Below are 22,157 nucleotides of genomic sequence, written 5' to 3'. Positions count from 1 at the left end.
TGTGGTGACCCCCAACCATAACATTATTTTCGTTGCTACTTCATAACTGTAATTTTGCTACTGTTATGAATCGTCATGTAAATATCTGACATGCAGGATGTATTTTCATTGTTACAAATTGAACATAATTAAAGCATAGTGATTAATCACAAAAACAATATGTCATTATATATGTGTTTTCCGATGGTCTTAGACGACCCCTGTGAAAGGGTCGTTCGACCCCCAAAGGGGTCGCGACCCACAGGTTGAGAACCTCTGATCTAGAAGAAAGGTTTTATAAGAACAACAAAAACAAACAAAACAAAAAAAGTGAAGTACCCAATGTTGCTTACATTTAAGAGTAACTACTAGTAATTGTGCTTCCCTGGTTTCACCAAGGACACTTAAGGTGGAACACAGAATGTAAAGGCTTGTGGTACACATGTATGTCTTTTTTATTTTCTTTATTTTTAGAGAGAGAAGAAGGGAGAGATATAGAGATAGAAACATCGATGAAAGAGGATCATTGATTGGCTCCCTCCTGCACACCCCCTACTGGGAATTGAGCCCGGAACAGAGGCATGTTCTCTGACCAGAAATGGAATCTGTGACCTCTTGGTGCATGGGGTGATGCTCACCCACTGAGCCACACAGGCTGGGCCTTCGTGTGTTTTTTAAAAACAGGAGGACAGGAAAAGAATTATTGTATTCCCAGCTGGTACCAGAGCACCTCTTGCAAGCTTTTGCTTTCTTTGTTCTAGGGAACACTACTCACAGGTCCAATTGGTGAGAGGGCTTTTGGCTTCAAGTGACTACAAACTTAAGCAAATGGGGGATAGTTTTCCTCAGATACAAAGGAGCTCAGAGGAGATGGACACCATTGCTGGCCAGACATTTGATGACGTCAGCTCTGTGTTAGCATCCTTATCACTCTTTGGCCTTTCTCTTCTGCAAAGAGGTGGACAGTGAGGCAACATGGTTTGGTAGGAGGACAGGGAACCAGAGAGAAGGTTAAACTGATGTGCATAACAAAAGGGCAGGAATTTGAGGGTGGAAGAATAGAGAGAGAGAGAGAGGAGAGGAGAGGAAAAGTGAGTAGAACAAACTAACAGGAGGACAAAGGGACTTAATTTTAAGCACAGGGCAGTTGAACATTGAGCTTTAAGCCATTTATTTGCTGTGATATAAACTCCTTTTCCCCCTCCAAATGCTCGGAGAAGAAAGCTCAGGCAGACCAGCCATGGGAGGCTGAATGTTGTGGTGATCAAGGGGACATCGTCTACATTTGGTCACAGGGAACGGAGAGACCAAGACTCATGGATGCAAGCATTCCCAGCCAAAGGTGCCATGAAATCACAGGATCGAGGAGTATGCAGACATCTTAGGGTGGGACAGCGGCAGTGAAGGAGCTGGTCCTGGGACCACCGACCTCTGGAATCTGGCCATGTTGGAGAATCCATGCCCTTATTATAGAGCTACTCCAGTGGAGTCTTCTCTAACTTGCAGCCAAAAGCACCCAATTTTGGAGCCCACAGGTTTCTGTGCGCACCTCACTGTGGCATTCAGCCTTCTGCACAGTAATTTCTCTTGTTCTTACACACTTTCCCATCTCTGAGTTTCTGCATTTGCTTTTTCCATCTGCCTGGAATTCCCTCCCACAAAAGCTCACTCATCCAGTGCTTCCTTGCCATCTGTCTCTCAGCTCAAGGGCCACCTTCTCCATGAGGCCCTCCCTTCCTACCCACCGTGGATTGTCCCTGCAGTCCATTTCTATATCACCCATTGTGGTTTCTCCATTTCACTCATGCTGTCGATGATTTGCTTGTCCTTCCCCACAGGGGTATCAGCTCCACAGGCGACATCTAGGTCTGCTGTGCCCCCAGCATCCACCACCCCGCATGGAATGACTAAGGAATAGAGCTCAGATGCTCTATCTGATGCTGGCATTGGTACCTTCAAGGAGTGCTTCAGGTAGCCTTCTCCGACATCCCAAATAGCCACAGTCTTGTCGAACCCTCCAGACACGAGAAAAGATGCTGCAACACAAAATCAGAGTCTCAAGGGGTCATCTTCCCCAGCCAACTGCTTCCTCCTGTGGGAGGTCCAAGCGGGTCTGAGGCTGTGTCAGTGAGGTGCCTCATGGCTCACTCTGAGGACACTCTGACCCTTCCTGATGGTTCAACCCCAATTAGAGTTGATTCTCATTACTAATGGTAGCTATATTCTGTCAAGTCATTATAAACACTGAATTTGCAAATACTGAACCATTGTTCTTAAGGGAAATACAGAGTTAGGTTCCTGTGAGCTTCTGGTCACATTTCCTTCACTGATCAATACATAACCTTGTTTTATGTCGGTTTCTGTTTAAAGACACCTTATTTATATATATATATATATATATTGTTTATTCATTAGAACTGAATTCATGGCCATCAGTTCTGTAACTCTTGCCTGAATGAAGCTTCTGTAACATGTGTTTTCCCCATAAGGCATATCGCAGCTTTGTCTCACTTAGGAATACTGGACAGCAGTGCAAACCTGTACTAGGGGTCTGGCTTAAACAGTAACTCACCAACTAAAAGCTCAAATTGTGAAACGTGTCACTAAATAGACCACAAAAAGTACACAATATGATAAGAGAGATGAAACAAGAAGGCAGCGAGTCACCTTGTTCAACTTCAGCTGGAAATGCATGCACAGGCTAACTCAAGCTCCCTGCTGCAATTCACATATCCACGAGTGACCACAAAAGTGCCATGAGTATTGACTTTAGGGTTACAAATAAATTTTAGCCTGTAATTTACAAAGATGGAATCTGCAAATAGCAGCGATTGACTGTGCAACTCTGAACCCAATAAAGCCAAGGATAGAAACTGGCAGGGCACCTCGTAGTGGGGTCTGACTTTCACAGAGGCTGCTTCTGAAGAGGAAAAGTTATTCAGAAAAAACCCTTGCATTTCTCAAGTGAGACTGTGATTGTGTGGGTGCTGGCTGGGTGCTCCCCACACACACTCCATGAGGATGGAGGAGTTTAACTTTGGCTCCTGGGTCTCGGGAGCAGTCACTCCCCCACGGGGGTTAGCTGCCATGGCAGCTTATTGTGATTGCCCCTTCATCTGGAAATAGCTTCCCAATTTCCCTCACCTATTACCAGTCCTTCTGCTTCAGAGTGTACTGACCTTAACCTCTAACTCTGGAGATGGACAAGCCACTCAGACCAGGCCAATCAGTACCTTTCATCCCCTGCTAAAGTGATTGGTTCAGAGATGGGCATGTGACCCATGCTGAGCCAATGGGAGTCTTCCATGGGACTTGTGCTGGGACCATCAGAGGGAGTTTCTTTCTCCAGGAGTGTCAGCAGCCAGAACCACTGTTGGCCTGAACCATCAGGGGCCACTTTGCCTATTTGGGGAAAAATACCAATACAAGAAAGAAGCTGATCTAAGTAGAAGAGTTGGCTCCCTGGCAACATAGTCTGAGTGTCTGGACCCAGCCACATCTCAAGTGAGACCAGACCCTAGACTTTCCCATTACAGGAGTTAATTTCTTTTGCTACTTACACCACATTGAACTGAGTTTCTATCACTTATAAACTATATCTATGAATCTCTCTCTTGCCTTTTGTTGTTGTTGTTGTTGTTCTTGTGGAAAAGAAATCTACCCTCACTGCCAACAGCATTGAAAATCAACTCTGTGCTGAGGAAAGTTCACGTGAATGAAACATGAGGAACCCTGCCCAGCATTCCCACAGGTGCAGCATCCTCCTAGTGTGTATTACTCACTGTCTCTGGAAAACTGGCAGGAACTCACAGAACCTTCATGGCCATGCATCAGAGTTGCACAGGCTCCCTGGTTTCGAAACTCCCCTGTATGGACGTTCCATATTTTTAAGGTTTTATCCCAAGAACTTGTACACAGGAAATGGCCACTGGAGGTAAAACAGCAGCTTGATACTGCATTGTCATGTTCCCTGAAACAGATGGAAGGGTACACATGTTAGCACTTGGCTCCTACAAAATCTGATGGCCCACCCACATGGGGGGAGGGTAAGGGAGCGGGCATCGGAGCTGATGCACTGTGACCTATGGACTTCGTTCCTGCCTACCAAGTCCAGACAGTAATTTCTCTAACTATGTCTCACTATTCCGGGATTTCCCCATCATGGCAATACTGACATTTTGTACTGAATAATTCATTGTGCTAGGGAACTGATTTGTACATTGTAATATGTTGGGTGTCATCCCTGGGCTCCACCCACTAGATACCAGTAGCCCTCACACCTAGTTGTGACAACAAAACTGGCTGCATACACTGCCAAGTGTCCACTGGGGTCCAACTGCCGCTGCAGAGAACCGCTGCACTGTTCAGAGCTGCTTGAGGCTTGAGGACAAAGAGCAGCTGGAAAAGCTGTGGGGACGGTTAAGGGACTAACAGCCGTCAGGCCTGGTGATGGATCACATGGCTCTCCCGTTCACACTCCACCTCCTCTCTCTCCAGGACATGGAGGCTTGGCCAGTCTCCCCAGCGCCCCTGCCCCACCCCCTCCCACTCACTCCTCTTTACCTCAACTGCTCGCTCCCTTTATCTTTTTCTCCCTCTCTCTTTGTCTGTCTTCAGCGTCATTAAAGCATATTGTAATGTTGTGCATTTAATTACTATAGTTTTGGGTTATCCATTCTCAATTTTTAAATGTCTTCTTGTTTTGAAAAAAGAAATCTGTGAGCACTTTGCTGCTTTTTTTTTGTTGTTTGTAATCCTCAAAGTATTTTTCCCATGATTCTCATCTCCTGTTATAGACAGAGTTTTCAAGCAAATCTATGAACATAAATGAGCATCTCTGAGTAGCCTGGATCATAAAATCAATCCTTTCACCTGAGGAAAGGGTTGGACAAAACTGTTTTCTAGTGCTCAGGTCAGAATTTTGGACTCTGTTTCAGTTCTTTGAAATGCGCAAACTGAGGGGGTGGGGGGCATGGGGAGGAGTCAATTTCCCAGGGGCATTAAGGGCAAAACTTTCCAAATTCCTGTGCCTATTGGGCTGAGAGCCATCTTGGCATCCAGACACTCTCATTGGGTTTAAACCTGGAGATGGAAAATAAAGGCCGCCCCAGAGTCTGGACACTGTCACTGGGGTAGATTCAGACCAGGGATAAATCTATTCTCCAGGATGGGTTCTCATTTCAAACAAATTCCACTTCTCATCAAAGCCTATTTTTCTTGGTACCAATGTTTGGAGGGAGTGTTTGTGTTGCACGTGCATGTCTGAACAAGATGGAGTCAATGCACTTCTCTCTCTTCCTCCTGTGCAGCATTGAGAACAGCCCTGGGCATTTATAGAGCCAACAGAAGACTGGAGTGTGGAGAAAGAAGGCAGACAAGCCAGGGCTCTTGGGACCAAAGGGGGGCCTGCTGTGAGGCCCTAGGGTTTTCCTTTTACTTCATATATCCTGGACTGGGTACTGGAAAACCTGTAACAACAACAAGGCAAGGGCAAACAAAGGGAAGGCCTCCAAATGAACTCCTTCTCCCTAGCCAAAGGCGGAGCCTGAGAAAACAGAATATCTTTAGGCAATACCCACCGTACTCCAGCCAAATATCTTGGGGGAAACTGCAGTCCCATCCCTACCTCTTTTAAGTAGCCATGCTTTGATGGGCCCTGGCTGGGTGGTTCAGTTGGTTGGACTGTTGTCCCATGCACCAAAAGGTTGCGGGTTCAATTCCTGATCAGGGCACATACCTAAGTTTTGGGTTTGGTTGAGGCACATACAGAGACAACGAACTGATGTTTTTCTTTCACTTCCCTCACTTTCTCTCTCTCTCCCTTCCCCTCTCTCTAAAAATCAATTAGCCTAGCCAGTTTGTTCAGTGGTTAGAGCACCAGCCCAGGGACTGAAGGGTCATGGGTTCGATTCCAAACAAAGGTATGTACCTTGGATGCAGGCTCAATCCCCGGCCCCAATTGGGGCATGTGCAGGAGGCAACCAATCAATGTGTCTCTCTCACATCAATGTTTCTCTGTGTCTCTGCCCCTCCCTTCCACTCTCTCTCAAAATCAATGGGGGTGGGGGTGAAATATCCTCAGGTGAATATTAACAGAAAATAAAAATCAATTAGAAAAAAAATCCTCTGGTGGAGATTAAATTTTTTTAAAAAATGTTTTGATGGGCAATTATAATCACGCTTGAAACAAACAAAAAGATAGAAATCCTCAGCCCTCCCCCCACCCAAAAAAATAGAAGATCTAAAGACTGATCAAATGGAAATTTCAGAACTGAAAAATACAGTAACCAAAATTAAAAACTCAATGGGGAGGACAGAGAAGAGCATTAGTAACTATGAAAGTGGACAATATAAATTAACCTATCAAAAAAAAATGAGGGGAAAAAACAGAACCTCAGGAACCTGTGGGATTATAACAAAAATATCTAAGCATTTGTTTCACCAGGATTCCAGAAGGAAAGGAGAAAGAGAGTGGGGCTGACAAAGTAATCAGAGAAATTACATCTGAAATGTTACCATATTTGGCAAAACACATAAACCTATAGATTCAAAAATATATACTTCCAAATAGAATAAATTCAAAGAAATCTATACACAGACACATCATAATTAAACTTCTGAAAAGTGAAGACAGAGAAAAAAATCTTGAAAGCAGCAAGAGAGAAATGACACCTCACCTAAAAGGGGGAAGCAATTTGAATGACAGTGGATTTCTCATCAGAAACCACAGGAGCCAGAGAAAGTGACATGACAGTTTTTACATGCTGAAAGAAAAAAACTTGTCAACCCAGATTTATGTATCCAGCAAAAATAGCCTTTGGGGATGAAGAGGAAATCAAGACATTTTCAGATTAAAGAAAACTAAGAGACTTTATGGCCCTCAGACTTACCCTGAAAGAATGTCTAAAGGAAGTTTTTCTAAACAGAAGGAAAGCAGTAAAAGAAAGAAACTTGGAACATCTGGAAGGAAGACAGAACATAGTAAGCAAAATATGGGTAAATATAGTAGACTTTCCTTCTCCTCTCGAGTTTTCTCAGTTATGTTTCACAGTTGAAGCAAGTGTGTGTGTGTGTGTGTGTGTGTGTGTGTGTGTGTGTGTGTGTAACAAAATATTTATGTTTACTACTTGCAAACGTTAAAATCAGTTAAGATTATGTTGGCTCCCAATAAGACAAATGCACCCAAAGCCTGTCCCATCCCACAGGCTGGTGGTTTCCCCGGCCTGCCCTCCGCCTTCCCTTTCCCCCTCTGCAGCCTCTTCATAGCTGTCCAGGAGATGCCCAGCATGGATGCTGGCTAACAAGCCGAAGGTATGCAGGCCAAACCCAGGAGAGCATGAATGGGGACCCTGCCCCCTCCCTGCTGCAGGATGCTGCCCGGCTTCCTGGGGCCCCTCCTCACGTGTTGATGGTGAGCAGGGTGGCCTGGGATGTAATATCCCAGATCTTGACACTCTTATCCAACGAGACGGAAGCCACCTTCTGGCTATCAGGGTCGAAGCAGCAGCCTGTGACTGATCTTTTGTGATGATCTGAAGCACAAGGAAAGTCTCATTATCCATGTTCCACATCCTGAGCCACTTGCTTCTCATGGCCCAGAGGCTCATACTACTCCCCAACAGTGACAACAGTCCAGAAACACCATTCCAGTTCTCACACATTCCTGAATGCCTACCACATGTGCCAGGCTTTGAACAAGGAGCACAGCTGATCTACTCCCTGTCCCAGCAGAGCTCTCAGTCTGATGGGGATTCACCCTTGAGTGGGCCATGCCCCGCAGCATGCCAGGGGCCATGAGAGGAAGGCGAGGTATCTCACAGCTCCTGGCCAGCATAAGTCTGGCCCAGCCTGGGGCAGCCCTGAGAGGTCAAGGAAGGCCCAGAAGTTGTCAAGGGAAGCAGGACAGGAAGAGTGCTCCAGGTAGAAGGAAAAGCATGAGCAAAAGCTTGGAGGTGGGACAGGGCATGGAGAAGCATGGTGAGCAGCTAGAAACCAGAGAGTAAGGAGAAGTAGAGTAGGATGTGACACATTAAGGGAAACATACAAGCTGTGAGGCACTGTACATATATTGGGTCCACATTGCTAAAAACAGACATAAAGCACATACAGGAAATAACACTGTGTGTGCAAACACACACACACACACACACACACACACACACACACAGAGTTCAGGAAGGCCACCCAGCAACATCCTATCTAATAATAGACAAACATGGTAATTAACCATACCTTCGCTACCATCACCATTGACTGATCAGTGCAATATGCAAATTAACTGCCAACAAAGATGGCGGCTAATTTGCATACTGCAGGCAGGGAGGGACACCGGGAGCTGCCATCCAGGCCCCTGTGTGTGACCCCAGGAGCTGCTGGAAAGCCAGGTCGCAGGCAAGGTGGCCCCCTGGGACCCAGGAGCCCGTCGGCGAGGTCTGCAGGCGAAGCAGCAATCAAGCTATGAGGGGGAGGGTGGGGGGCAGAAGGAGCTACAGGAGCAGCTCTGGCCAGAGACTGAAGACTCTGGCCAGAGTGAGGAGCAAAGATTGAAGGCTCCAGCCGCAGGGAAGACTGTGTCCAGAGCGAAGATGGAAGGTGGTGGCTAGAGTGAAGGTCTGGGTCCCGGGTGCCAGAGGAAAACTGGTGCTGGCAGCCAGGGGAAAGAAGGCCTATTGCACGAATCTTTGTGCAACGGGCCTCTAGTATTGTTTATAATAGGCATCTCTGGGGAGGAGACAGGACAGGTACAACAGTCTTTAACTTTTGACTTTACACATCAAATTTTATTAAAAAGATTATGTATTTTTTTAACTATTAATTTTGCTACTAGAGGCCTGGTACACAAAAATTTGTGCACTCGGGGGGAGAGGGGGTCCCTCAGCCCAGCCTGTGCCCTCTTGCAGTCTGGGACCCCTCGGGGAATGACCACCTGCTGGCTTAGGCCCCCCCCCGGGGGGGTATTGGGCCTAAGCTGGCAGTCAGACATCCCTCTGGCAGCCCGGCAGCCGTCCGGGGATGTCCACTTGCCAGCAGGGAGCAGGCCTAAGCTGCAGTCGGACATCCTTAGCCCTGCTGAGGAGGTGGGAGAGGTTCCCACCACCACTGCTGTACTGGCAGCCATCAGCCTGGCTTGTGCCTGAGCAGAGCTCCCCCTGTGGGAGTGCACTGACCACAAGGAGGCAGCTCCTGCATTGAGCGTCAGCCCCCTGATGGTCAGTGTGTGTCATAGTGACCAGTGATTCCCAGTCATTCTGCTGTTAGGGTCAGTTTGCATATTATCCTTTTATAATTTAGGATAGAGGCCTGGTGCATGGGTAGGGGCCAGCTGGTTTGCCCTGAAGGGTGTCCCGAATCAGGGTGGGGTCCCCACTGGGGTGCCTGGCCATCCTGGGTGAGGGGCTGATGGCTGTTTGCAGCTGGTCACACCCCCTTCAGTGTGGGGGTCCCCACTGGGGTCCCTGGCCAGCCTGGGTGAGGGGCTGATGGCTGTTTTCAGGCTGGCCAAGCCCTCTGGCAATGGAAGCTCCCAGCCTCTCCTTTTCTTCTTTTTCTTTTTTATTCTGAGATTTATGTACCTTCTATCATTGAAACTTTGTAGCCTTGAGTGGAGCTCAGAGCCAGCCAGGGAGGGCAGGAAGATTGGCTTCCTCCATCGCCAGGGAAAACTCAAGCCTCCTGCTCACTCCAGCTCTGTGGCCATGGCTGGCTGAAAGCAGGTATCTAGGGTTTATTTATCTTCTATAATTGAAACTTTGTTGCCTTGAGTGGAGCTCAGAGCTGGCCGTAGCAGGCAGAAAGCTTGGCTTTCTCCATCATTGGAGCAACCAAGCATCCTGCTCACTCCAGCTCTGTGGCTGCCGGACGCCAACTTGGTTGGGTTAATTTGCATATATCGCTCTGATTGGCTGGTGGGTGTGGCTTGAGATGCAGCGAAGGTATGGTCAATTTGCATGTTTGCCTTTTATTAATTAGACTAGAGGCCCGGTGGACAAAAATTTGTGTACTCTGGGGGAAAGTGGGGTCCATCAGCCTGGCCTGTGCCCTCTCGCAGTCTGGGACCCCTTGGGAGATAACGCCCTGCTGGCTTAGGCCTGCTCCTGGGTGGCAGAGGGCAGGCCCAATCCCTAGGTGCAGCCCCTGGTCGGGCTCAGAGTAGGGCCAATTGGGGAGTTGGGGCGCCATTCCCTGTCATGCATAGATCAGGGCGGATTGGGAGGTTGCAATGCCAGCCTCAGTCACACTCAGGGTAGGGCTGATTGAGGGGTTGGGGCACCGCCCCCTGTCACACTCAAGGCAGGGTTGATGGGGAGGTTGCGGCACCACCCCCTGTCACCTACAGAGCAGGGTCGATCAGGGGGTTGGGGAGCTCCCCCGTGTCACGCACAGAGCAAGGCCCATCAGGGGTTTGGGGAGCTCCCCCATGTCACGCACAGAGCAGGGCCTATCAGGGGGTTGAGGAGCTCCCCCCGTCACTCACAGAGTAGGGACAATAGGGGAGTTGGGGCACCGCCCCCTGTCACACACAGAGCAAGGTGGATTAGGGGGTTGGGGCGTCACCCTCTATCACCCACAGAGCAGTGCCAATCAGGGGGTCAGGTCGCCGCCACTGTCACGAACAGAGCAGGGAGGATAGGGAGGTTGTGGCCCCACCCCCTGTCACACACAGAGCCGCAAGGCGATCAGTGGGTTTGGGCGCTGCCCCCTGTCATGCTGATCCCGGTGCCGGAAGGCCTCGCAGCTCCGCTGATCCCGGTACTGGGAGGCATATTACCCTTTTACTATATAGGATAGAGGCCTGGTGCATGGGTGAGGCTGGCTAGTTTGCCCTGAAGGGTGTCCTGGAACAGGGTGTGAGTCCCAACTGGGGTGCCTGGCCAGCCTGGATGAGGGGCTGATGGCTGTTTGCAGCTGGTCACACACCCTTCAGGGTGGGGTCCCCACTGGGGTGCCTGGCTAATCTGGGTGAGGGGCTGAGGGCTGTTTTCAGGCTAGTGGGTGACTGAAGCTCCCAACTGCTCCTTTTTTCCTTTTTTTTTTTATTCTGGGCCAGCTTTAGCTCTGGCTCCAGCTCTGAGGCCTCTGCTGCTGAAAGCAGGTATCTGGTTTGTTTTGGTTCTATAATCGAAACAATGTATAACTCCTGCTCTGAGATCCCGGCTCACTGAAAGCAGGTTTCTGGGGTTTTGTTTAGCTTCTATCTTTGTTACAATGTTTCAAACTGCAGGCTCAGAGGCCAGCAAGGCAGGCGGGGAACCTTGGTTTCCTCCGTCACTGAAGCAAGCAAGCCTCATGTTAGTTTCAAGCTGCATGGCTGCCGGCTGCCATCTTGGCTGGCAGTTAATTTGCATATCTCCCTGATTAGCCAATCGGAAGGGTAGCGGTCGTACGCTAATTACCATGTTTCTGTTTTATTAGATAGGATAACTGTCAACTAACATGCAGTTACAAAGATAACATGAAGAGATCCTATATGCACAGTTTCCCCCTATGGTAGCATCTTGCATAATGATATATCACAACCAGGAAATTGACATACAATAATTATTATTTTAATATTTAGAAAGTAGTAAAAAAAACGAAGATGGCGGCGATATAGGCAGACGCATCCCAGGTCATCTCCCGGAGCAAATGGAGTAAGCAGCTCAAACTAATAACACCCACTCCAAATTGGCAAAACTACTCAGCTGGTGAGACGGTTTGCAGTCGGGAAGGGCAGAGCTCCCCCTGGAAAGGTATAAAACCAGGGATCTGGGCAGAAAAGTTTGCCAGACCTCTGAGCCCAGAGGGATAGAGGGAGACCGCATGGCAGACAACCACGTCCCTTGGGACAGGCACAGCCCCTTACTGGGGAAAGGAGAACCGCGGGATTCCTGGCGCTGCCGAGGGATTTGAGAGCTGGGTTCTGTGATCACGGAGGACTGAGCCTAAAAGGGGCAGCCTGAAGAGCTGACCAGAGCGTGCAGTGCCGGTAATAGAAGAGCTTGTAATAAAGTCAGCCTTCCCCGTTTCTGCGGCCGGCGTTTGCTTGTTTATTTTCACTGAATCCTGTTCATAAGACATTTTGGATACAGACACTCACCTGTGCTGAAGAGAGGGAGAAGGTGCGGACGAGTGGAATCTGGGGAGAGACTGAGGAGAGAGGGGGGGGCCGGGAGAGGTGGCAGCGAATTGAGTGCTGAGACACCCCTGGGCCCAGGATCGGGGCAGCCATTCTCTCCGAAGAGTGGGACTCCGCTACCTAGCCCCCAGGCAAGGAGCACAGCCACACCCAGATTCCACCCTGAACGAGATCAAGGATTAAAATAACCTGATCAGCCCCTGGGAGTTAACAGGGTCTGGCCTATAGAGGGATTTTCAATCCCAGCAACAACACAGAGCAGGGTAACGATTAAAGAAACAGCTCTGGATAGTTGACCTCCCCAAACCAGTTTTAAGTGCAATAGAGAACCCATATAGCCTCAGAGGCCAACCCCAGAACACTGCCACCCAGAGGCTGAGCCACAAACTGACTGCTAAACACAAAATAAGGCAGTCTGGGAAACAAATACGGCCTGCTTTAAAATAAGGACTGTGGTTTACAACACGGAGGAACAGGGTATCTCAGGGAAATTCAACACTCTCCTGAATACCTGGCAGGACTAAGGCGAGCCAGACTGACGAGTAGAAGAACCGAAGGACCTTCACTACTGCAAATTTTTTTTCCCACCTTTTAACTAAGAAACCAATTTTTTTTCCTTCTTTTTCCATCACCTGATTTTACCCTTTTAATTACTACATTCTTATTTTTAACCAGTATTATTACTGCTACCATTTTACCATTTTTTAAAGTGCCATTTTATTTTCTCTTTATTTTATTTTGGGATTAGTGTTCTCCATTCTATTTTCATCGTTCCTTTAGCAACAATTTTCCCTACCTCAATTTTACCTCTATGCTAAAACCCTCTCCCTCACTTTTCCCCTTTTGTTGTCCTGTTTCTCTTACCCTATTCCTGCTTTAGATTTTCACTATTCCTTCTGTTTACCTCCTGTCAAAATTTCACCCTACTTATATATCCTATTTCCAATCCACTGCTCTAACTCTTTATACACATACCCCTTATCTTTCTTCACTATCCAAAAATTTTTTTTCTCTTCTTTTATCTTTCTACTGTTTTGTTGCTGTTTGCTTGATTGTTGAGTATATTGTTTTTTTGTTGTTGTTGCTTGTTTTTTGTGTGTGTCTGTGTGTGTGTGTGTGTGTGTGTGTGTGTGTGTGTGTTTAGGACTGGTTGTGAGGCTGTTTTGCTTTTTCTTTTTATTTTTTTCTGCTGGTTTTTCCCCTCCCTTCACCCATCCCCCCCCCCCCCCCGGTTATTTTTGTGCATCTGTTTTCCCTTGCCTCTCTCTCTCTCTTTTTTTTTTTTTTTAAATATATTTTATTGATTTTTACAGAGAGGAAGGGAGAGGGATAGAGTTAGAAACATCGATCAGCTGCCTCCTGCACAACCTCTGCTGGGGATGTGCCCGCAACCAAGGTACATGCCCTTGACCGGAATCGAACCTGGGACCTTTCAGTCCGCAAGCCGAAGCTCTACCCACTGAGCCAAACCGGTTACGGCCCCTTGCCTCTCTTGATATTATTGGTTGTTTCTAGTTTGCATTCATCTCCAGGGAGCTATTGCTGGAATTTGTTGGGATGAGTGGTGATTCTATAGGAGTTTTCTCCTCATATAAATAGTCTCTTCCCCTCTTCCATTCATTCTCTCTTTTCGCTCTTTTTTTTCTTTTCTTTTCTCTCTTTTATTTCCCCCCCCCCCTCCTTTTTCCCAATTTCATTTTTGCACTCCTTTTTTTGGTCCCTGCTTTTCTTTTTTTTTCTTTTTTCTCTTTTATCTTTTTCTCTTCTTTCTTCCTTATCCCCTAATTCTCTTAATTCGGGTGGTCACCTTTATTTGGGGTTATTAATATCGTGAATATATTTGTGTTTAGTGCCTGGTACGTGGTGCCTTGTTGTGTTGTATTTTGTGCCTTTAAATCAACGCAGCAGATCTAAGCAACAGCAGCCTCCTGAGCACCACACCCTCTGTCTGAGGAACAGCAGCTGTACGTGAAACCTCCCCCCACCAGCCAGAAGAGCCACCACAGCTGTGAACAGCACCCACCAGAGGAGCTACTGCCAACTGAGGAGCAGCTGCTACTGCAACCGCCCGAAGAGCAACCACAGCCTAAGGAGTCACTGCCACCCAGGGAGCAGCCACTGAATGACTCAACGTCTAGATATGTCAGTGAGATCAAGCATGGGTAGACAAAGAAACCCCCAAAGGAAAGAAAAAGAGGACTCGCCAGAAAAGCAGCTAAATGATACAGAGGCATGCAACATGACAGAAAAAGAATTCAGAATAAGGGTCCTAGAGTGCATAAACCGGATGGACGAAAAAATCAACAACTTATGCAAGAAGCTAGAAGAAACAGATGAAAAAGTCAACTGCCTATGCAAGAAGCAAAAAGAAACAGATGAAAAAATCAACAACTTAAGTAATACCCAAGAAGAAATGAAGAGTGATATAGCTGCAATAAAAAACACCATTGAAAGTATCAACAGTAGACTAGGAGAAGCGGAGGACCGAATTAGTGAATTAGAAGACAAGGAAGCAAAACACACCCAAACTGTACTGCAATTGGAGAAAAAAATTAAAAGACAGGAGGAGAGCCTAAGGGAGCTTTGGGACAACATGAAACGAAACAACATATGAATAATAGGGGTGCCAGAACAACAGAAAGATGAACAAGGATTAGAAAACCTATTCGAAGAAATAATATCAGAAAACTTCCCTGAGGTGGGGAAGAAAAAAAGTCACACAAGCCCAGAGAGTCCCAAACAAGGTGAACCCGAAAAGACCCACACCAAGACACATCATAATTACCATGGCAAATGTTCAGGACAAAGAGAGAATCTTACAGGCTGCAAGAGAGAGACGGAAAGTTACATACAAGGGATTTCCCATTAGATTATCAAATGATTTCTCAACAGAAACACATCAGGCCAGAAAAGAATGGACGGAAATTTACAAAGTGATGCAAAGCAAAGGACTGAATCCAAGAATACTCTATCGAGCAAGGCTATCATTCAAAATTGAAGGGGAAATAAGAAGCTTCACAGACAAAAAAAAAGGCTAAGGGAGTTTATCACCACCAAGCCAGCAATGCAAGGAATGCTAAAGGGACTGGTGTAAAAAGAAGAAATAAAAAGCTCAGAAAGAAAACAGCCACACAGAAAAAGAAATGGCTATAAACAAGTACCTTTCAATAATAACTTTAAACGTAAGCGGACTAAATGCTCCAACCAAAAGACATCGAGTGACTGAATGGATAAAAAAACATGACCCATACATCTGCTGTCTACAAGAGACCCACCTCATTAGAAGGGACTCACACAGACTGAAAGTGAAGGGATGGAAAAATATCTTTTAGGCAAATGGAAAGGAAAAGAAAGCTGGGGTAGCAATACTTATATCGGACAAAATAGACCTCAAAGTGAAGGCCATAACAAGAGATAAGGAAGGCCACTTCATAATACTAAAGGGATCAATACAACAAGAAGATATAATTCCGGTAAACATATATGCACCCAATGCAGGAGCACCCAAATTCATAAAAAAAAAAACTCCTGGAAGATATCAAAGGAGAGATTGACAACAATACAATCATAGTAGGGGACTTTAATACACCACTGACATCACTGGATAAGTCCTCTAGACAAACAATCAGCAAAGAAACAGCATTCCTAAATGACTCACTAGATCAGATGGACTTAATAGACATCTTCAGAACACTTCACCCCAAAGCCACGGAATATACATTCCACTCTGATGCTCTTGGGACATATTCAAAAATAGACCACATATTGGGTCACAAGCAAAGTCTCCCCAAATTCAAGAAGATTGAAATCATAAAAAGCAGCTTCTCAGACCACGATGGCATAATATTAGAAATAAACTACAATAAAAACAACCCCAAATACTCAAACACTTGGAAGCTGAATAGCATGTTATTAAATATTGATTGGGTTAACAATGAGATCAAAGAAGAAATCAAAAACATCCTGGAAACTAATGACAATGAAAACACAACAATCCAAAACCTATGGGACACAATGAAAGCAGTCCTGAGAGGGAAGTTTATAGCTCTACAGGCCTATCTCAAAAAAACAAGAAAAAATGGTAGTAAATCATCTAACTCTACAACTCAAAGAATTAGAAAGACAGCAACAAGAAAACCCCAGAGTGAGCAGAAGGATGAAGATAATAAAGATTAGAGCAGAAATAAATGACATAGAGACCAAAAAAACAATACAGAAAATAAATGAAACCAAGAGCTGGTTCTTTGAAAGGATAAACAAAATTGACAAACCTCTAGCCAGACTCACCAAGAAGCAAAGAGAGAGGACCCAAATAAACAAAATCAGAAACGATAGAGGCGAAATAACAACAGACCCCACAGAAATACAAATGATTGTTAAAAAATACTATGGACAGCTCTACTCCAACAAACTAGACAACCTGGAGGAAATGGATAAATTCCTAGAAAAATACAACATTCCAAAACTCAATCATGAAGAATCTAAAAATCTCAATAGGCCAATAACTATGGAAGAAATTGAAGCAGTCATCAAAAAGCTTCCAGCAAACAAAAGCCCAGGACCAGATGGCTTCACAGGGGAGTTTTACCAAACATTCAAGGAAGAACTAAAACCTATCCTCCTCAGACTACTACAAAAAATTCAAGAGGAAGGAACACTTCCAAGCTCATTCTATGAAGCCAGCATCACCCTAATACCAAAACCAGGTAAAGACAACACAATGAAAGAGAATTACAGGCCAATATCCCTCATGAACATAGATGCCAAAATCCTCAACAAAATCTTAGCAAATCGGATCCAGCACTACATCAGAAAGATCATACACCATGACCAAGTAGGATTTATCCCAGGGATGCAAGGATGGTACAATATCCGCAAATCAATAAACGTGATACATCACATAAACAAATTGAAAGAAAAAAACCACATGGTCATATCAATTGATGCAGAAAAAGCATTTGACAAAATCCAACACCCATTTTTGATAAAAACTCTCAGCAAGGCCGGAGTAGAAGGATCATACCTCAACATAATAAAAGCCATATATGACAGGCCCACAGCCAACATCATACTCAATGGACAAAATCTAACACCATTTCCCCTAAGAACAGGAACAAGACAGGGATGCCCACTCTCACCACTCCTGTTCAACATAGTACTGGAAGTATTAGCCATTGCAATTAAGCAAGAAGAAGAAATAAAAGGCATCCAAATTGGAAAAGAGGAAGTAAAACTGTCCTTATTTGCAGACGACATGATATTATACATACAAAACCCTAGAGACTCCATCAAAAAGCTACTAGACTTTATACATGAATTTGGCAATGTAGCAGGATACAAAATTAACCCCAAGAAATCTGAGGCATTTCTATACACCAATAGTGAACTTTAAGAAAGAGAGATTATAAAAACAATCCCGTTTACCATCGCACCAAAAAAATTAAGCTACCTAGGAATAAACTTAACTAAAGAGGTAAAAGACCTCTACTCAGAAAACTACAGGAGGTTGAAAACAGAGATAGAGGAAGACATAAACAGATGGAAGAACATACCGTGTTCATGGATTGGTAGAATCAACATCATTAAAATGTCCATACTACCCAAAGCAATCTATAAATTCAACGCACTTCCCATTAAAATACCAATGGCATACTTCACAGATCTAGAACGAACTCTCCAAAAATTCATCTGGAATAAAAAAAGGCCCCAAATAGCTGCAGCAATTCTGAAAAAGAACAAAGTAGGTGGGATCTCAATACCAGATATCAAGATGTATTACAAAGCCACTGTTCTCAAAACTGCCTGGTACTGGCACAAGAACAGGCATATAGATCAATGGAATAGAATAGAGAGCCCAGAAATCAGCCCGAACCAATATGCTCAATTAATATTTGACAAAGGAGGCAAGAACATACAATGGAGCCAAGATAGTCTCTTCAATAAATGGTGTTGGGAAAATTGGACAGATATATGCAAGAAAATGAAACTAGATCACCAACTTACACCATACACAAAAATAAACTCAAAATGGATAAAGGACTTAAATGTTTGACAGGAAACCATAAAAATTCTAGAAGAAGCCAAAGGCAACAAAATCTCAGACATATGCCGAAGCAATTTCTTCACCGATACAGCTCCTAGGGCATTGGAAACTAAAGAGAAAATGAACAAATGGGACTACATCAAAATAAAAAGCTTCTGCACAGCAAAAGAAACCATCAACAAAACAACGAGAAAACCCACTGCGTGGGAAAACATATTTGCCAATGTCATATCTGATAAGGGCCTAATCTCCAAAATTTATAGGGAACTCATACAACTTAACAAAAGGAAGATAAACAATCCAATCAAAAAATGGGCAAAGGACCTAAATAGACACCTTTCAAAAGAGGACATTCAGGAAGCCAAGAGACATATGAAAACATGCTCCAAGTCACTAATCATCTGAGAGATGCAAATCAAAACAACAATGAGGTACCATCTCACACCTGTCAGATTGGCTATCATCAACAAATCAACAAACAACAAGTGCTGGAGAGGATGTGGAGAAGAAGGAACACTCGTGCACTGCTGGTGGGAATGCAGACTGGTGCAGCCACTATGGAAGACAGTATGGAGTTTCCTCAAAAAACTAAAAATGGAGCTCCCATTTGACCCTGTGATCCCACTTCTAGGACTATATCCCAAGAAACCAGAAACACCGATCAGAAAGAATATACGCACCCATATGTTCATAGCAGCACAATTCACCATAGCTAGAATCTGGAAACAGCCTAAGTGCCCATCAGTAGATGAATGGATTAGAAAACTGTGGTACATCTACACGATGGAATACTATGCTGCTGTAAAAAAGAAGGAACTCTTACCATTTGCAACAGCATGGATGGAACTGGAGAGCATTATGCTAAGTGAAATAAGCCAGTCAATGAAGGAAAAATACCACATGATCTCACTCATTCATGGATAATAGAGACCATTATAAACTTTTGAACAATAATAGATACAGAGGCAGAGCAGCCTCAAACAGATTGTCAAACTGCAGCGGGAAGGCCGGGGAGGGTTGGGGGGCAGGAGGGAGGGGAGTAAGAGATCAACCAAAGGACTTGTATGCATGCATATAAGCATAACCAATGGACATAAGACACTGGGGTGTAGGGGAGGCCAGGGGATTGTCAAGGGGGGGGGGGCGGGGAAAAGGGACACCTACCTAATACCCTTTGTAAGACTGTAAGCAATAAAATAAAATAAAAATATTTAGAAAGTAGAGCAAAACATTAAGAAGGTTTCCATACAATAGGAGGTTGGGCTTTAAATGTCTACGTGAGGTTGGAGCAGAACATTGTTTCATTTATTACAAGCACAAACTGAGCAAAACTGTTTAACTGATGAGGACCAGTCTTGGTATTAACAGTGTTTTTAGCAATCCGTGTCCCATCTTTAATTATGTGGCTCATATTATTACATTTCACCAAATAAAGCAATTGAAAGTCGGTCAGTCAAGTGACAAGCAGCTGTTACCATGGCCGACAGAACAGAGCAGGGAACCCATGCAAACTCACCTTTGATGTGTGCCACAGTCATGGCGTTCCTTGCGTCTGTTATACAGATTCCATGATCCATATCCAAGCCCGAGACCACATATTTACCGTCAGGAGAAAAGTTACAGGAGGTGATGAAGCCTTCATGCCTGATCTTCCACTGAAATAGGCCAAGGATTAACAAGCTGTTTTCTCTCTAGCCCCGCTGCTCAGTAGAGCTCTCCGTTCCATCTATGTGCTGCCCAATAACCTAGCCACTGGCCACATGTGGCCCTTGGGCACTTACAGTGGGAGAGTACAAACAAGAAACTGAATTTTTAAGTTCACTTGGTTTTAATTAATAAGTGTAATTAATTAATCTATGTCCAGGACTGATGAACCAGGGCAGGGAGAACACCCAGCAGAACCGGCAGCGAGGTTCTAGTAATGGCCAACTTTATCCCTGTCCATTTTGGCAAAGAAAGCATCCAAATTAGAAAAACTGGCTGGAGGCAAGAACAGGAAATTTTCAAGAGAAGAAGTAAACATTTAATAAAATGCTCAAAGGCCTATGGTAGTCTCATTTTCACCTACAAAACTGGTTAGATTTTTTAAAATTACGATATCTGATATGTGAAGGTGGGAGACAGTGTGCTCTCCTCCAGTGCCAAGGGCATGAGTTGGCACAGATTTCTGGAGAGCAATTTAAAAAGCACCATGTTTCGCCGAAACCAATTTGGCTCAGTGGATAGAGCGTTGGCCTGCAGACTGAAGGGTCCCAGGTTCGATTCCGGTCAAGGGCATGTACCTGGGTTGCGGGCACATCCCCAGTGGGAGATGTGCAGGAGGCAGCTGATCTATGTTTCTCTCTCATCGATGTTTCTAACTCTCTCTATCTCTCTCCCTTCCTCTCTGTAAAAAATCAATATAATATATATTTAAAAAAAAGCACCATGTTTCTGTACCAAATTAGTAGTAAAATCCAGCTCTGTATCCAAAAGAATATTGCTGCATATGTATAAAAATTATATGCAAACTTTCCTCGTTGTATCATTGTTTATGAAAGCAGCCGATGCCCTGTACCAGGGAATGGTGGAGCCCAGCATGACCTATTTGTCCCATGGGATCCACACACCCATTAAAAAGCATGATGCCGATGTGTCCTGAAATGATACTATGTTGTTAACGGAACGTATTTGTCTGTGTTCCTATGTAAACATATGTAAACATAGGAAAAGAGACAGCAAGATGTTAACTATAATCTCTGGGGGTTTTAAGGTTTTTAATTTTGGGTTTTGTTTTTTTTATCTTGACTTGTCTTTGTAAAAAAAGTTTACAATGAATATAAACTGACCTCTGCACTAAGAGAAAGATTGTTTATTTATTATTTTTGAATCCTCACCCGAGGGTATTTTTCCATTGCTTTTCAGAGAGAGTGAGAAGAAGATAGGAGGGGAGGAAGAGGAGAGAGAAAAACATTGATGTGAGAGAGAGACAGGGATTGGCTGCCTTCCCGGTGCCCCCTAACCAGGGCCAGAGATGGATCCTGCACCCCAGTATGTGCTCTTGACCGGGAATCAAGCTCGGGCCCCTTCGTGTGAGGGCTGACATTCTAATCACTGAGCAACACCGGCCTTGGTGGAAGATTGTTTTTTCCAGGAGAGAAAAGAGGAGGAAGGGAGAGGAGAGACGATGAGGAGCTGCTGGGGGAAGGGCACTGGGAAAGGGATAGGAGACCCTGACGAGATGCCTGAGCAGGGCCGGGCTGCTGGGGACTGGGCAGGAGAGAGGGGGTCTCAGGGCAGTTTGTGTGATGGGTGGTGGCCTCTCCAAGATGGAGAACAGATGGGGAAAGGCCCAGACCCTTATGCTCTGGCCAAGGGGCCTTTTCCTCTGGCCTCTGTGCTACTTCTTGCCGCGTCAAATCCTGACCTCACAGAGGAGGGTCTCTTTCCCTCAGCCTGAAATGCCATGACCCATTATCCCCACCCCCACCCCACTGGTATCCGTCCTTCAAGCAGAGCCCTGCTCCTGCCTGCTCCTGCAAGCTCTCCTTCCCCGATGCCCGTGCTCCATCATCTTGAGTCCCTGAGAAAATTCTCTTTTGCTGGAAGACTGGCTTCTCTTCCCACCCCAAGGCTCCCTGAGGCCCGGCAAGACCCCACGCACGGACACTTCCACTGGGCAGGGCATGCTTACCAGCAGCTTGCCTGTTTCAAGGTCCCAGGTCCTCAGAGTTTTGTCGTAGGCCGCCGCAGTAACTCTGGAATAACATGACAAGCACAGGGTCTTTATGACAGAGACAGTTATGCATGTGGTTTCCTCATAGAAAATTTTGATCATTTAGGACCAAGATTGCAAATAACACTGTAATCTCTCTAAAGATGCTCCAGGTGGGTTCTCACTGAACACAGAGAGAACCTAACACAAAAGCGCACCAGCACCACGCTCTTCCTCCCTCACTCCCTCAGCCGCCCAGATCTGCTCTTTCATGTTTAGGGCGTTAAAGACACCATCTCTTCTTCTAAGACGATAGCTACAACTCA

The 22,157-nt window shown here is 45.4% G+C and overlaps 1 protein-coding gene across 1 annotated transcript in view; it reads right to left on the bottom strand.

The window, feature by feature from the left end:
* WDR88 (WD repeat domain 88) overlaps positions 1 to 22,157 on the bottom strand; it is a gene marked incomplete at both ends in the record, with an annotated part of 50,544 nt that overhangs the window by 10,241 nt on the left and 18,146 nt on the right. Inside the window, 5 exons of the mRNA XM_081108363.1 lie at positions 1,933 to 2,015; positions 3,762 to 3,949; positions 7,382 to 7,511; positions 19,654 to 19,792; positions 21,811 to 21,874. Of these exons, the coding sequence (XP_080964489.1) occupies positions 1,933 to 2,015; positions 3,762 to 3,949; positions 7,382 to 7,511; positions 19,654 to 19,792; positions 21,811 to 21,874 (604 nt within the window). The remainder of the gene's footprint in view (positions 1 to 1,932; positions 2,016 to 3,761; positions 3,950 to 7,381; positions 7,512 to 19,653; positions 19,793 to 21,810; positions 21,875 to 22,157) is intronic.

This window comes from Myotis nattereri, assembly GCF_964212035.1.
Source record: "Myotis nattereri genome assembly, chromosome: 15".
NCBI lineage: Eukaryota > Metazoa > Chordata > Mammalia > Chiroptera > Vespertilionidae > Myotis > Myotis nattereri.
The sequence above is the reverse complement of the archived record's forward strand: the minus strand, read 5'-3'. Positions and strand labels throughout refer to the sequence as shown.